Source organism: Macrotis lagotis, chromosome 1 (genome assembly GCF_037893015.1).
Source record: "Macrotis lagotis isolate mMagLag1 chromosome 1, bilby.v1.9.chrom.fasta, whole genome shotgun sequence".
NCBI classification, from domain to species: Eukaryota; Metazoa; Chordata; class Mammalia; order Peramelemorphia; family Peramelidae; genus Macrotis; species Macrotis lagotis.
The window spans coordinates 160317335-160332850 of NC_133658.1; the positions used below are offsets into that span (position 1 = coordinate 160317335).

The 15516-nt window shown below is 41.2% G+C and overlaps 1 protein-coding gene across 2 annotated transcripts in view; it reads left to right on the plus strand.

The window, feature by feature from the left end:
- Window positions 1-7745: 7745 nt before the first annotated feature.
- TMEM87B (transmembrane protein 87B) overlaps window positions 7746-15516 on the plus strand; it is a 52540-nt gene continuing 44769 nt past the window's right edge. For both annotated transcript variants that reach the window (XM_074209280.1, XM_074209279.1), the window contains exons 1-3: window positions 7746-7943; window positions 14190-14250; window positions 15026-15117. In XM_074209280.1, the coding sequence (XP_074065381.1) occupies window positions 7746-7943; window positions 14190-14250; window positions 15026-15117 (351 nt within the window). The remainder of the gene's footprint in view (window positions 7944-14189; window positions 14251-15025; window positions 15118-15516) is intronic.

A 15516-nucleotide genomic window follows, 5' to 3' on the forward strand; every position in this document is an offset into this window, starting at 1 on the left:
CCACCTTCTTTTGCACTTTTTTTCATTAAGCTCCTGGCAATTCTTGACTTTTTATTTCTCCATATGAATTTACTTACAATTTTTTCTAACTCATTAAAGTAATTTTTTGGAATTTTGATTGGTAGGGCACTAAACAGATAGTTTAGTTTTGGTGGAATTGTCATTTTTATTATATTAGCTCTACCTATCCATGAGCAGTTGATATTTGCCCAGTTATTTAAATATGATTTAATATTTGTGAGAAGTGTTTTATAATTGTTTTCAAAAAGATTCTGAATCTGTCTTGGCAAATAGACTCCCGAGTATTTTATATTGTCTGAGGTTACTTTGAATGGGATTTCTTTTTCTAGCTCTTCCTGCTGTATCTTGCTAGACATATATAGAAAAGTTAAGGATTTATGAGGGTTTATTTTATAACCTGCAACTTTGCTAAAATTGCTAATTGTTTCCAGTAGTTTTTTGGATGATTTCTTGGGATTCTCTAGGTAGACCATCATGTCATCTGCAAAGAGTGAGAGTTTTGTCTCTTCCTTCCCAATTCTAATTCCTTCAATTTCTTTTTCTTCTCTAATTGCTGATGCTAACATTTCGAATACAATATTGAATAGTAGTGGTGATAATGGGCACCCTTGTTTCACCCCTGATCTTATTGGGAATGCCTCTCCCCTCTCCCCATTGAATATAATGCTTGTTGATGGTTTAAGTGAACTAATATTTGTAAAGTGTTTTGTAAACCTTACAATGCTATTAAATGCTAGCTATTACTATGCCTGGTTCTAGCTCCTCTTGATGTTACATCTGACAGAGGATTGTGTCAAATGTTGGTATCTTTGCCATTTGGATTTGAGGCTATGAAGTGGGGGTCCAAGTGGGGTCTAGGAAAGAGATCTTAGAAGAAATGTAGCTAGAGGGTGGCCTTCTCCTTCTGCACAGATCAAAGACCAGAGAGTAGTTCTCCAAGAGAGAAGCCCAGCAACAGCAAGAAAATGCTTTCCTTATTGTGAGTCTGTGTGATAGTGTCTAGAGATTTTCCTATCTTCAAGGAGTCTATATAAATTGAGTTGAAGTCCACTCTGTCTGTAAGCTTGTGGCAGCATATTATTTATCAACTTTGTCATCTAGCAGTGAGAGAAGCTGTTTATTCCTTGTTCATAAACTTTTGTGACCTTTTTGTGACTCTCTTTTGGTCAAAGAACAAAGCAAGTCAAAATATGGCTATTTGCTGAGTCAGTGAGGAAATGGTTTAAACAGGAAGAGAATCAATACAAATAGCAGACTAACTTCTGTTAACTGCTCCAAAATGCTCCCAAGAGTATGGGAAAATGGAACCTTTAATTTTTGGTTGGAAGTTTCAGTAATGAACTATGTTGGAATTGTGCTTCTCCAGTTTTGCTTTTATCTTTTTTTTAACTTCTCAAGACTCCCAATAGGAATGTTATGAGAAACTATCCTTTCTAGTCTATCTTGCCAAAATAAAGTGAACTAAAAATTATACATATTTAAAAAACAAAATACATTTGCTTCAAACACTCCATAGTTCCTGAATAAAATATCTCCTATAACATCAGCCTTCTTGCTGTTCTCACATGTGAAAAATCTCCCAACCCCATGCCTTGTGCTGAGTGTCCCCTATACCTCTTGGCTTCCCTGTTTTCTTTCAAGAATCATGTCAAATCCTTCCTCTCTATGGAGATAATTTCCCTATCCCTTTCACTCCACTCCACTCACCCAATGCCTTTGCTCTGGGATTACCTTCTATTTGCTCTGTATGTAGCTTGCATGTACATCATTATTTGCCTCCCCATATATAAAATGTGAGCTTCCTGGGCTCAAGGACAATGTTCCTACATTTCTTTATATCCTTAGCACTTGATACTTGGTATATCATGAGTGCTTAATAAATGCTTATTGATGATTATTATTATAGATAATACTTGGGTTACTTTTGGAGGGCCTCAAAAATGTGGTACTCTTTCCAATTCATGTGGTAGTTACAACCAATTCACATCCTATAATTCTGTGCAACTCCTGTCTACAACTACTCATGTCCTCTAAATCTCCTGATATTACATGATTACCAATAGAACATGGAGTCTATCCTTCACTCTCAACACATGAATTGTTTTGCTTTTTTTCTGGTCATACCTAATTTTTTTCTGGTCATACCTATCCTTTAAACCACTCACAATTGTGTATTGGATCATAAATCTAGATCAGAAAGGGACCTCAGAAGCCAGATAATCCAATCCTCGCACTTTACAATTAATAAAATTGGGACCTAGGGACATTAAGTCACCTGTTCAAGGTCACATAGGTAGAAAGAACCAGAAGTAGCATGTGAATTCAAGCTCTCTAACTTCTGAACTAGGATTTCTTCCTCTATGGATGCCACCATTGTAGTTCTTCATTGGTAAGAGGTCACATACTACTCATCTCCACCTTGTACCTTTCCCATTGGAGATTGTCATCTCCTATGTCTTGAAGTCATATAGTCAAGTCAGGCTAAGTCAAGAAACATTTATTAAGCTTAATTTGAATGATGTTTTTGTTGAAAAGAAGGGCCATCTTTTCAGGGGGAAATTTGATGTCATTAATAGCACTCTCCAACCTCCTCAAAGCATTCAAACACACTTTCCTCCTCCCATTCAATTCCTGGCCCAATTTATTGTCTTTCTATGTAGGGAAAAATTTTTTAACTTTTTTTTAAATCAAGATCACCCTTGGCTGTCCGGTGAAGCCTACAGATTTTTGTTAAGAGTAGTGAATGGTTTTACATGCATAATCCAAAATACAAAGGAAATACATTCTTCTACTGCCATCTTCTGGTAACATTTTGTTATACTCTAGAAATAGTTTTACTGTAACATGTCAGCTTTTATAGATATTTTTTCATCACCCAAAAAGTCATTGGTGTGGAAATTAAGCAATTACTATTTAGGCTACATAATAATTGGCAATACGCTATATAAGTACAAACTGCATTAAATCTGAGATGTCATTGCAACTCTAAAAAGTACCACCTTTGTGTATTATATATCTGTTAGAAATAAGACTTCTTAGAATGTTAACAATGGAGAGAACCTTCGGGATGTCAGCTTCTAATTATCTAGAGTGAGATGATGAATTTTGAAGAGAAAATTTAAATAAAACTATAGACTTATAGCTTTTATTCTAAATGAAAAAAGGTGTTATATAATTTATATGTTCCCTTCCTCAAGCTCACAGAAAGACAGTTTATAATTTCATTATTTAGAGAGGGAATGAAATATGTGAGCTGCCTACCAGAGAGTGATTTTGATAAAGACTGTAGAAACCCCTACCTTTGGTCACTAGAGGGTGCTCAGTCTGAAATTCTCTGGATTGCTTCCCTAGCTGCCGAAAGTGTGACTTCAAATGGCAGTGTGACCAGGTCCAAACTTTAGTAATAAAAGTTGGACTTCATGTAATTTTATGAGGTTTGCATAGTACTTGATATACTATTTTTTAATCTATTGGTCAATTTTAGGCATCTTCATTGAACCAAGTATTTGAAATCATTACAAAAACATGTACACAGTATTTTAAAATTCTTACATAGGAGTTTTTCCTTAAGTATACCAGAAGCTACATATAATTGGTTAACTGTGAACAATCAATTTATTCTTAGTTATATCACCAAAAGCTTGAAAATCTTTCAAGTTCTCTGTGCAATTAATAAAACTACTCCCATCATCAAACAAACAGTTTTTGAGAGGGAAAAAAAACTGTATTTCCTATGAAAGGTAGTGCCCATCATCTCTGGGAGAAAGTCAGATATAAGGACATCTCCAATTGACAGATCAAATTGCAGTGTCGCAATGTTTCATATTCTTGACTATACCTTTGTTGCAGATGCCAATGATAATGAAAATCCACTGCTACTCTTGATTTACCACTCATCTTCATGTTAGTGAATAATATGATCTACTATGGAAAAAAAATAAAGAACTTTGACCTAAAAAAATCTCAGTTTCTGGAAAGATTATTGACCCTGGCTAAGTCGTCTAAATTTCCTGTACTTCCCCTGCTCAATTTATAGGTTAGAGAGACTATAATACTTAATAATATAGTGCTTCAGCATTAAAAAAATATTTTATATACATTATTTCATTTGATATTTGTAACAGCAACCTTGTAGGATTTCATTTTACAGATGAGGAAACTGAAATTGACACAGGTGAAGGCTTGTTAAGAAATTGGGAGATGGAGTGGCCAGGTGGCACAGTGGGTAGAGAGCACCAGTCCTGGAGCCAGGAGGACCTGAGCTCAAATCCGGCCTTGGACACTTAATAATTACCTAGCTGTGTAGCCTTGGGCAAACAAACCCCACTGCCTTGCAAAAACCTGAAAAAAAAAGAAGAAAGAAAGAAAGAAAGAAAGAAAGGAAGGAAGGAAGAAAGAAAGAAAGAAAGAAAGAAAGAAATTGGGAGTTAAACAAGGTCTTCTGATCCCAAGTTCAATGCTTTTCCTACTAGAACACAATTTAGTTATATATATATATATACATATATATGTATATATATGTCAAACTTCAAAAATTCATGATTTCACTTTAATGTAAATTATAAACCCTACATACGGATGGTGCTGGGGTCAAAAAAACCAAACAAAAACAAAAAAAAAGCCCATACTTGTTAATTTAGGCTGTTCTTCAGACGATATATAGTCCATTGTCAAAAACATATTCAAATCTGGATAGGACCTATTAGAATGCACTTGATTGGCATATCATTTGTGAAACTAAGTTTACCTCCATATTAAAATGAACCACAGAAAAGAATGTGAGTTATATTTATAATCATGAACTTTTCCTCTGTTCATAGTTGTTGGAGTTATTTTGTTCATTGATCCTGCTGATTTACGATGGAAGCTTACAAATCTAAATCAAGTATTTAGGACAACTAATCAGGAAGTTGTTATTGTTGAGTCATTTTTCAGTCAGATCTGATTCTTGGTGACCCCATTTTGGGGGGGACAGACATACTGGAATGGTTTGCCATTTCATTCTCCAGTTCATTGTACAAATGAGGGACTGAGGCAATCAGGGTTGTGACTTGCTCAAGATCACATAGCTATATGTCTGAGGGCAGATTTTAACTTAGGAAGATAAATCTACTGGACTCCAGTACTAGTTCTCTAATCACAGTCCTACTTATCTGTCCTCTTCACAAGTATAATAATAGGTATTGATGAAGTTTGGGTTGAGCAAAAGTGAAGAATTCACCAATGACTCCAGGGATAAATAAGGGATGCTTATTTTCTTTAAAAGAATGGACTGAATTCTTATTACAATTCTTCCCAGGGGAAAGCAGTGGTAAGTGATTTTATAGAGGGCAAGTCTTCACACGGAAGTAGCTCATCATGGCCAAGTGCCTTGGAAGTAGGGCACAAACAAAGATGACTAAGCTCATCAGCTCTTTTATTATTTTGCCTTCATAAATATCAAGTTGCTTGTTTTTTCATGATGGGGGGAAAGGAAGAATTTAAAACAAAAAAATTTATATCTGGGCATATATTTTTGTTGTTTTTTTGCAGAGCAATGGGGTTAAGTGACTTGCCCAAGGTCACACAGCTAGTAAAAATGAAATTTAAAAAATTTAATTAAAATTTTTTGACATTTAATTGGAAAGTAATGAAGCAAAGTGATTAAAAAAATAAGTTGCCTACCCTTAGCTGCAAAAGTCTCTTTTTTTCTTAATAATTTGGTGACTTATATGTTGGAAAAGGTAGCTTTGGGGGGTAAACTGGGAAAAAAATTTTTTATGAACTTGGGCAAATGAAATAATTATAAAGGAAAACAATTTTGAAAAAATTAACTCTGGTTGATGGAATCCAGAGGACCCATGAAGAAATATGTGATTCATCTCCTTAAAGAAAAACACTTAGGAGGCAGCTAAGTGATGCAGTGGATAGAGCACTGGCCTTGGAGTCAGGAGTACCTGGGTTCAAATCTGACCTCAGACACTTAATAATTACCTAGCTGTGTGGTCTTGGGCAAGCCACTTAACCCCATTGCCTTAAATAAAAAAAAAAAATGAACTCAGGATGGAGAAAAAAGGCATAGAATGATAACCAGTCCTGGTGGCTGGTCAAAAGAGGTTTTCAACTCTGTTTTTTGTTTAAATATTAGAGAGGGAGCATAATTAGTGCTCTGAGGGACAGCCTTTAAGTCAGAAAAACCTAGATTCAAATCTTGTCTTCAATACATACAAGCAACTTTGGATAAACCTCTCTGTACCAAGGAGTCATTTATTCCTTAGTTAGTTTTGTTTACCTATTTACCTGTTTACCTATTTGTTTACCTATTAATTTAAACCTATTGTTTACCTATTTGTTTACCTATTTATTTATGTATGATTGTGTGATTATGGTTTTGTTTACCTGCTTACTGTGTATATGTGGTTGTGTTTGGTTTCCTTTGCTTATCTATTTACTCTTTATGTGTGATTATGATTTTATTGACTTACTTATTTACCATTTCTTACCTACTGTGTGATTGGCTTTATTTGTTCACCAACTTAGTATTGATGTGTGGTTGCTTTTGTATGCCTATATACTATTTATGTATGCAATACAATTACACATCAATGGTAAATAGGTAAACAAATAAAATTAAAGACAAAGGAAGACCAGAGTGGAGGAATTAGGCTTGGCTGGGCTGGAGTAAGAAAGGAATGAGAGGCAGATGGATGGAGAAAGGCAGGAAACACGGGGGTGGCCGGTGGGCCGGCTTCACGAAGCCATCCGTAAGTGACAGGCGGGCGGCCCTTCGCAGACACGCGCGCCGGCGCCGCTTCGGCACCTGTTCGGGTGCTCGGCGCTGCGGGCGCGGCCCCGGCGCGGCCCCGGCACTCGTGAGCTGGCAGGGCCGCGGCGGCGCTTCCAGCCCGGGGGCCCTCGCCACTTCCTGGCCGCCCTGATTCCTGCTTCGTGTTTGCTCAGAAGTCGGCGGACGGACGGCTAAGACTGCGGGGTGTCGCGCGGCGGGGGGCGGCTTTCCCGGCCCGGCCGGGCGCTGGGGCAGCGGCTGACGCCGGCCTCCTCGGGCCGATGTCAAGTGTTCCCGGGGGCTCCCGCGCTTCCCCGCCGAGCGCCGCGCTCGCACTTCGGGGTCGGCCTTCGCGGCTCCGGCCTCCGGACGCCGCCGCCGCCCCGCACGGGCCTGCAGTGCGGGACCCGGGACGGGGCCGGGGCCTAGGGGCAGCCGCGCCGCCCCCGCCGCGCCGCCCCCCCCACGCCCCGAGCCCCGCCCCCCGCCGCGCCGCCCCCTCCGCCCCGAGCCCCGCCCCCGCCGCGCAGCCCCCTCGAGCCCCGCCCCCGCCGCACCGCCCCCGCCCCGAGCCCCGCCCCCCGCCGCGCCGCCCCCTCCGCCCCGAGCCCCGCCCCCGCCGCGCCGCCCCCTCCGCCCCGAGCCCCGCCCCCCGCCTCGCCGCCCCCTCCGCCCCGAGCCCCGCCCCCCGCCGCGCAGCCCCCCTCGAGCCCCGCCCCCCCCGCCCCCCGCCGCGCAGCCCCCTCGAGCCCCGCCCCCGCCCCCCCGCCGCCCCGGCCCCGCCCGCCGCCCCCCCCCCCCGCCGCGCCGCGCCCCCCCGCCCCCGCCGCGCCGCCCGCCCCCGCCCCGGGGGGAGGCCGGCGGCTCGGGGGCGGGGCCGCCGCGTGGCAGGTGAGGGCCGGAGGGGGCGGGGCGGCGCGGACGTCACGCGGGCGGCAGGTGAGGCCTTCGCATCAACATGGCCGCCGCCCGCCGACACTGGGGGCCGCGCCTCGCCCCGCCGGACCGCGCCCCCCGTGCCCTCCGCGCCCGCCGCGCCCCCCGGGCCCCGGCCGGCCGCCGCGCGCTGCCGCTGCTGCCCGCCGTGCTGTGCTGGCTGTGCGGGGCCGCCGGGGCCGTCCCGGAGCCGGGCCGCTGGGCGCTGACGGTCCGCAACGTAAGTGGCGGCCCCGGGAGGCGAGGTGCCCCGCCGCCCCGGCCCGGCCCGCCGGCACCACCCGGGGCCCTGCGGGCGGGGGGCGGGGGCGCCCTCGGACCCAGCCCGCAGCCCCCCAGCCCCGGGGCTTGGGAGCTGCCGCGGGCGGCCTGGCCCGGCCCGGCCCTGCCGCTGCCTGGGGCCGTGTGTGCCCTGTGGCCGGGCCTGCGCCCGAGCCCCGAGCCCCGCCTGCCCTGGGCCGGGAGCCCCGAGCCCCGAGCCCCGCCTGCCCTGGGCCAGGAGCCCCGAGCCCCGCCTGCCCCGGGCCGGGAGCCCCGAGCCCCGAGCCCCGCCTGCCCCGGGCCGGGAGCCCCGAGCCCCGAGCCCCGCCTGCCCCGGGCCGGGAGCCCCGAGCCCCGCGGCCCGCCTGCCCTGGGGCAAACTCAGCAACTCCTATGACTACGGCCCGTGGGGGAGGCTGTTGACACGTGTGTGTAGACATGAGCCACGCGCGGTGGGGAGGAGGCTGTGTACATGTGTGTAGATGAGAAGCCGTGCACTGTGGGGAGAGTCTATGTACTTGTGTAGATGAAAAGCCATGCACTGTGGGGAGAGTGTGCACGTGTGTGTAGACATGAGAAGCCACGCACTGTGGGGAGGAGGCTGTGTACATGTGTGTATATGAGAAGCCATGCACTGGGTAGAGTCTATGTACGTGTATAGATGAGAAGCCATACACCGTGTGTAGAGTCTGTGCACATGTGTGTATGTAGACATATGAGAAGCCATACACTGTGGGTAGAGTCTATATATGTGTGTATATGAGAAGCCATGCACTGTGGATAGAGTCCGTGGATAGAGTCTATGTACATGGATGTATATGAAAAGCATTCTGAGTAGAAAGTAACTTAAAAAGAGAGGCCTTAGCAGCCTGGGGGAGCTGGGAGAGCTCTTCTGCCAGGAAGACGGACTTTGAATGGAGCTTTGAAGGAAGCCAAGGGCAGAATGTTCTGGGGGTGGGGGGCAGCCCAGAGATAGAGGATGGAGTGTCTTGTTTGGCTAATGTAAGGGGGAAAGTGTAAGAAGTAGCCGATGACTCTGGGTCTGGAGTCTGTGATACTGGGCGATTCAACTAAGCAAGTTAACCTCTGTTTGCTTTAATCCATTGGAAAAGGAGATAACAAATCACTGTATCCTTGTCAAGAGATCTCCATTCCAGAATCACAAACAGTTGGGCACCTGAACAATGATTTAAAAAGTAAGAATAAGAACACTGGAAGGGTAGGATAGTGCCAGGTTATGAAGAATTTTAAATGATGGAGAATTTTGTTTTTTTGATTCTGGAGGTAATAGAGAACTGCTGGAGCTGGGGGGGTGGGGTGGGGTAGGAGGTAGAGAGTAGGTAACCTGGGCAGACTTTAGATAAATGACTTGAAGCTGAATCTGAATTGTAGCTATGAGAGACTTCATACAGGGATGCCTCCAGTTGGAAGGCTAGTCAAGTCCTGATGACAACTTTGTACCCCTACACAGATCCTAGGATCAAAGATTTAGATTTGTCAGGTTCTTAAAGACCATCTAATTCAACTCCTTAACCTTACAGGTGAGGCACTGAGAAAAAAGAGAGGGTAAGTGACTTTCCCAAGGTCATACAGGTAATGGAACTAGGATTTGAACTTAGGTTCCAATAAAAAATACAGCACTGCACCAGTGCTTGCAGGAAATGACCTCTACCATAGGAGTTATTTACTAAATTATAGGCTGGTCAGGGAGTTCTCATCCTGCTACTCATAGGATCATAGATTTAGCACTGGAAAGCATCCAGCTTAACCCCATTATTTTACAAATAAGTAAATTGAGGTCTAGTGAAACAACTTGCTGAAGATCACACAGGTGAAACATCTGAGGGATTTGAACTGGTGTACTGACACAGTAAACATTGTTGACTGACTTTCAATGAATGAACAATTTACTTATAGATTGGAACCATATTACTGTTTCAGAATATACATAGGAAAGGGAAAACATTTGGAGGGAGTGTTTGAAAGTCAGGGTTAAATTGTAGAGTGAAGATGTACTCTACTGGGAAAAATCAAGGAAAAAACAGGGAACTAATAAGAGATGGATAGGAAAGTAGTGATTATAAAATATGAGAAAGAAGGGCTAGAACTTTGGGAGATTCATGCAGGAGAGAAGCAGACAGGGCAGGAAGAAAAGATGGATCAAATGTCTGATCTAGTAATTTGAGCAGAGTAGTATTTTGTCCATGAGAGATTGCATTAGTATGATAATTTCACTTGATCTCACCAAACTCTGAAAATGAGAGCAATATTCTCAGTTAGACTGAGTGTAGTTCTAGAAGTTGTGAGACTTTCTTATTGCATTGAATCCAGCAGTAAAAAACAGAATTTTCATTTCATTAGAGAAGAGGAAAAGAAAATGGCTCATGAGTACTCTTGATATTTTTCATCTGCCTCTGCAGTATTTCCCCAGAATACTAAACTTTTAAGTAGAGAGTATCACTTACTTCCTAGTTAATTCCTTCCATTAAGCCTGAGTAATGAATTCTTAAAGTGGGGATATTAATTTGCCATTGAACTTTGGGGGGGGAATGAATTACTGTTCTTAATTATGTTAAGTTTTGCCATTTATCTAACAAATTAGAAATGAAATGCCTCCTGAATAGGGAGGGGAATTATGCTCTTTTAAGATTAAATGACTATTTGGCCTCCAAGGGATCCAGATTTCTTGATTTTTCCCAGTAGAGTACATCTTCACTCTACAATTTAACCCTGACTTTCAAACACTCCCTCCAAATGTGGGTCCAGACTTTGAATTAGATAAGAGATCTTTCAGTCTGGGAAGAAAACAATTTGTAGCAGTGGTTAATGACTCCTTGATAGGAGCTATTACAAAATATAAAGAAATCCTTGACCCTGAGTCGGATTCTTTCTCCACTCATTCTCCTAATTCTCCAAAACAACTATGCAGAAATAGCCCCATTACAAGAAGAATAATAGCCGTAGAGATGCCCAGAAGTTCATATGAAGCAAAATCCACAAAAGAACCAGCAATAAACAAAGTATTGATAACATGAAAGGCAAATTAGAGATCCTGATATTAAGGAAGAAAATTTGATATCATTAAAGTATCCCTGAGACATGGAATAGAACTTTAGACTAAAATAATGGTTTTGAAAATGTATTTCTATACTTCCTATTCATCAGGAACAGGATAGACAGGAGTTTGGGTGGGAGAGCGGGTATAGCACATATATTAAGGAAGACATACTTAGTTATATTAATCTAGGAACTAGTAGGATGATAACATGCTATAGGACATTTGAGTGAAGATCAGTGGAGGCAAAAAAAATGAATATCATTGGGGTCTCAATAAGTTTGAGAAACAGATTGGTTGTTATCTGTTATTCTTAAAGAGGATCAAAATGACATCACTGTTAAGAGTCAAGTTACAGATTGTCTGACTGACAGGTTGGGCACAAATAGGTCAGGTGAATACTTGGGTGGATTCTTTAAGCTTGTGTGTTTCTCATTTCTTTTGAGCTGCTTCTATTCACAGAGTACAACACCCTCTCATAAATATCTGAGTCCAGATTTGAACATAGTTCTTTCTGACTCTGAGCCTGATGCTTTGTCCACATAGCAAGGAAGGGCTAAGGACCCTGGTGAAAGATAGTGAGGGCATTGCCATCTGAGGATTTGTTGAAGGAATTGAAAATGTTTTGCTTTGAGAAGATCTGCAAATTCTTATTAAGAATTTAAAAGACTTCCTTCTAACTCTCATATTCGTTTTCTTGGTGTTTCAATTTCAGATATTCTCCCAAGCTTATTTATGAAATATTTTCATGTTCTAGTCTGTAACATTTCTAACTTGTCTTTCCTTAGAATGGAGGTTCTCCTGAAAAGTAACCCACCATGAGCTCTTCTGGGTCCTTTTGATGTGTTGTGCACAAACCTGCCTAGTTAAACCCATTTAAGGCTTATGACCAAAAGTAGACATGGTAGTGTCTGTGGGGGTATATTTCCTACTGCAGCCACAGTTTATGTAACTCAGTTTTTAGGTGGGGAGGGGAGGGATGAAGGTGGAGAGAGTACTCACTCTCCAGGGATCTTTAGTTGTGTTTTGTGGAGATAAGATATTAGATAAGTATCTACCCTCAGGACATTGTGCTGCTATGAAGATATGCAGAAAGGTGAGATGAAAATAAACAACTGGAAGGGGGAGTAGTCCCTCTTTACCAGACACATATCTTTTCACAGAACCAGTGAATTTCTGCAAGAAGTTAGGTCAAGCTAGATAGTAAGCTGTTAGCAATTAGATTCTTTTTATTATTTCAAAAGTTAAATTCATTCAGGTGGTTACTTACTCTCTTCACCAGTTTAGATTACAGCTCCTCTAAGCTTTAATAGAAGATTTCTTGAATTGCTCTTGTTAGATAACCTTTTGATTAAAGATTTAGAACTGGGAGTGACTGTAGAAATCCAACCTGAGGTTCAGAGTAGTTAAGTAATGGCATGTCAGAACTTGGACTTGGGTTCACTGACTCCAAATCTCAAGTGATTTTTTTAGTAGTGTAATCCCCCACCCCCCAAAGTGACTGATATAGCATTATTTTGTTAAAATTGGATATTGTAAAGTGGGGAGCATGTTCAAAGAAAAGATTTTTTCTTGGTATTTTAGCTCCTGCTTCCTTTTAAATCCTTACCACCTTTCCTTTGTGAGCAGCCTGTATAATAAAATACTCTTATGCTGTTAAACTAATGGAAGCTAAACTAAAGTATTATTATATAGCAACTACTTGATGAGAAATGTAAGTGGGAAACAAGCCTCTTGACTTTCCTTAACTTCACAATTTACAAAAATATTTTAGTTCTGATTTTCTTAGGTGACTTGTTTCTTTAAATTCAGCTATATTACCCTTTTAAACTTTTAACACAAAGTCTTTTCATCTTTGAAAAACCTAGCATACAACTATTGTGACATGTACTGGGCTTTATAATGAAAAAGATAACCCATCCCATTCATCTTGGTTTGTATGCAGATACTTAATAAGACAAGCACTTAAAATGATGGACAGAAAACTTGCACATTGTCAGGGTATTAGATAATGTACATATATTTCAGATGGTATACAATTAAAGCATATGCTATGATTTCTCTCAAATACAGGCTTCATGGAAAAAAATAACATCTGCTGCTTTAAAATTTATATGCAAAGTCTTGTGCAAGGATCCTTTGAGGGGGTACCATAGGTATTAGACTCATGTCCCCTATGATGAGGCTGGGGTTGGCACATTAATGAACTTGCACAGGTTCATGTGGCTGGAAGCATGAGAAAAATGATTCCAATTCAAGTCTTGATCACTTGAAGTCCATTACTATTTCTGCTCTGGTAGCCTTGTTGTCAGCATTTATTAAGAAGCAGTTTTAGAGGTCTTTTATTCCTGAAAGTCCATTCTTCGTAAATGGGTATCCCTCCTCATTGGTACTTGGGCTGACTTACTTTGAACTGGTAAACAAATGAATTAGCAATATTTGCACAATATCTGGCAAGGAGTAGGCACTTAATGTTTACTGATGAATTGATTGAACTTTTTAACTAACTTTTTTGTATATTTCCTGATCGTTGATTTTCCCTTGATTATGGTTTTACTCCTTACTGTTTTGCATATGTTCTATAATAAAATAAAAATTCAGGGGCGGCTAGGTGGTGCAGTGGATAAAGCACCAGCCCTGGAGTCAGGAGTACCTGGGTTCAAATCTGGTCTCAGACACTTAATGATTGTCTAGCTGTGTGGCCTTGGGCAAGCCACTTAACCCCATTTGCCTTGCAAAAAACTTAAAAAAAATAAAATAAAAATTCTTTAAACAGCGAAGGAAAAGTTTAAATAATAAACTCTTTGATACTGATGTTTGTCCTTCATTCTCAAAAAAAGACCATGACATCAGGGAGGTGATGCCATGACAAACACATGAATTAGATTTGAGTGAGGGAGGGCTGTGCTAGATCACTTTCTCCTCCTGAGTCATCTGGGCCTAGGTGCCAGATATGAATCAGGATGACTGGAGATGGCCCTGGATGTGAGGCAGTCAGGGTTAGGTGACTTGCCCATTGAATCTGAAGATTCAATCTTGAGTCCTCCTGACTTCAAGGTCAGTGCTCTATCCACAGCCACATAACTGTCCTTTAATAAACTCTTTATGCATCTTTAGGACACAATGTAATTTTTTTGTTTTTCTTTGTAGGGATCAAGACCATTAATATTTAGGAAAACTATGTTTAACTCTACAGAGATCAAGCTTAAAAGTAAGTATAACCTTAGTGAGGGGAATGACTTTTTTCATAAAGATATTTTTTCTCAGTAACTTATAAGGTTTTAATTTTGTTTGAAATTTTAATATTTGTAAGACTGAATTTTACCCAGTCACACTGTTCCCATAGTCATAATCTCATCAGAGAAGACTTTAAAACAACATCAAAACTTGTGTTCTCCTTTAACTACATATTGATTGTTAAGACAGGCAGCAAGGCAAAACCCCAGTCTGCATAAATATTCAGACTGGGAATAAGAAAAACTGCATTCTGGTTGAACAGGTCACTTAATCTGTTTTTTTTTTTTAACCTGAAAAATGAATAACTATACGATCTCTAAGATTCCTTTCATCCATGGTCTCTAAATTATCATCTTCTATTATATATTGATTTACAAGGACTTAGTGAGTTTTTTTCCCTCAGTGGAAAAGAAATAAATGTAGCTTTGATTTTTTTTTTTACCTCACTGTCTGTATCTGTACAGATGAGAATATAGAAAATAATTATAGCATGATATAAGACTTGGTGGATCAAAAATGTTAATCTTTTAACATGTTATACCTTATTATCTTATTGGACTTAATAGTATACATTAGCATATTGTTTTTAAGTTTTTGTAATATTTATTAAGCTATTACTTTTTTTGATTGAATAAATTGATTTTATTGAATTAAAGAATTAAACACTCCAAAATGTGTTCTTTAAAAATAATATTTGAATTTGTAATTTATATTTTTAATGTAAAATGAGATTCTTTCTTTCTAAACAGTAAAGTCTTTCAGCTGTCTTGAACCTGTGAATTTTACCATAGAGTGGCATTTGAAATATCATGCATGTCACAATGAATATACTAAACTGGAAGTAAGTAAACCACAAATATCTTAAAGATTGTATTGCTATTTAGAGTTGGTGGGTCTAAGAATATAATGGATTATTAGAGTATCAGGTTAGGAGATGAGGCCTTTACATTTCATTTAATCAGACAAGCTTCTATTCCTAAAAACAGTCCTCCTTCATTTGCGCCTTTCTGAATCTTTATTGTCCTTCAAGGGTGGACTTACCTACTATAATTTGGGGTACCACCTTCCAATGATTAATGTTCTTTCTCCTTTCAAATCACCTTGGGTATATTTATCTGTGTATATGTTCAACCCTACAGGAGAATATAAACTCCAGGAGGACAAAGGATTTTTTTTTGTCTTTGTTTCTTTGTTACCTGAAACACATTTTAATTTGTATTATTTTCTTAATTTTGCCACT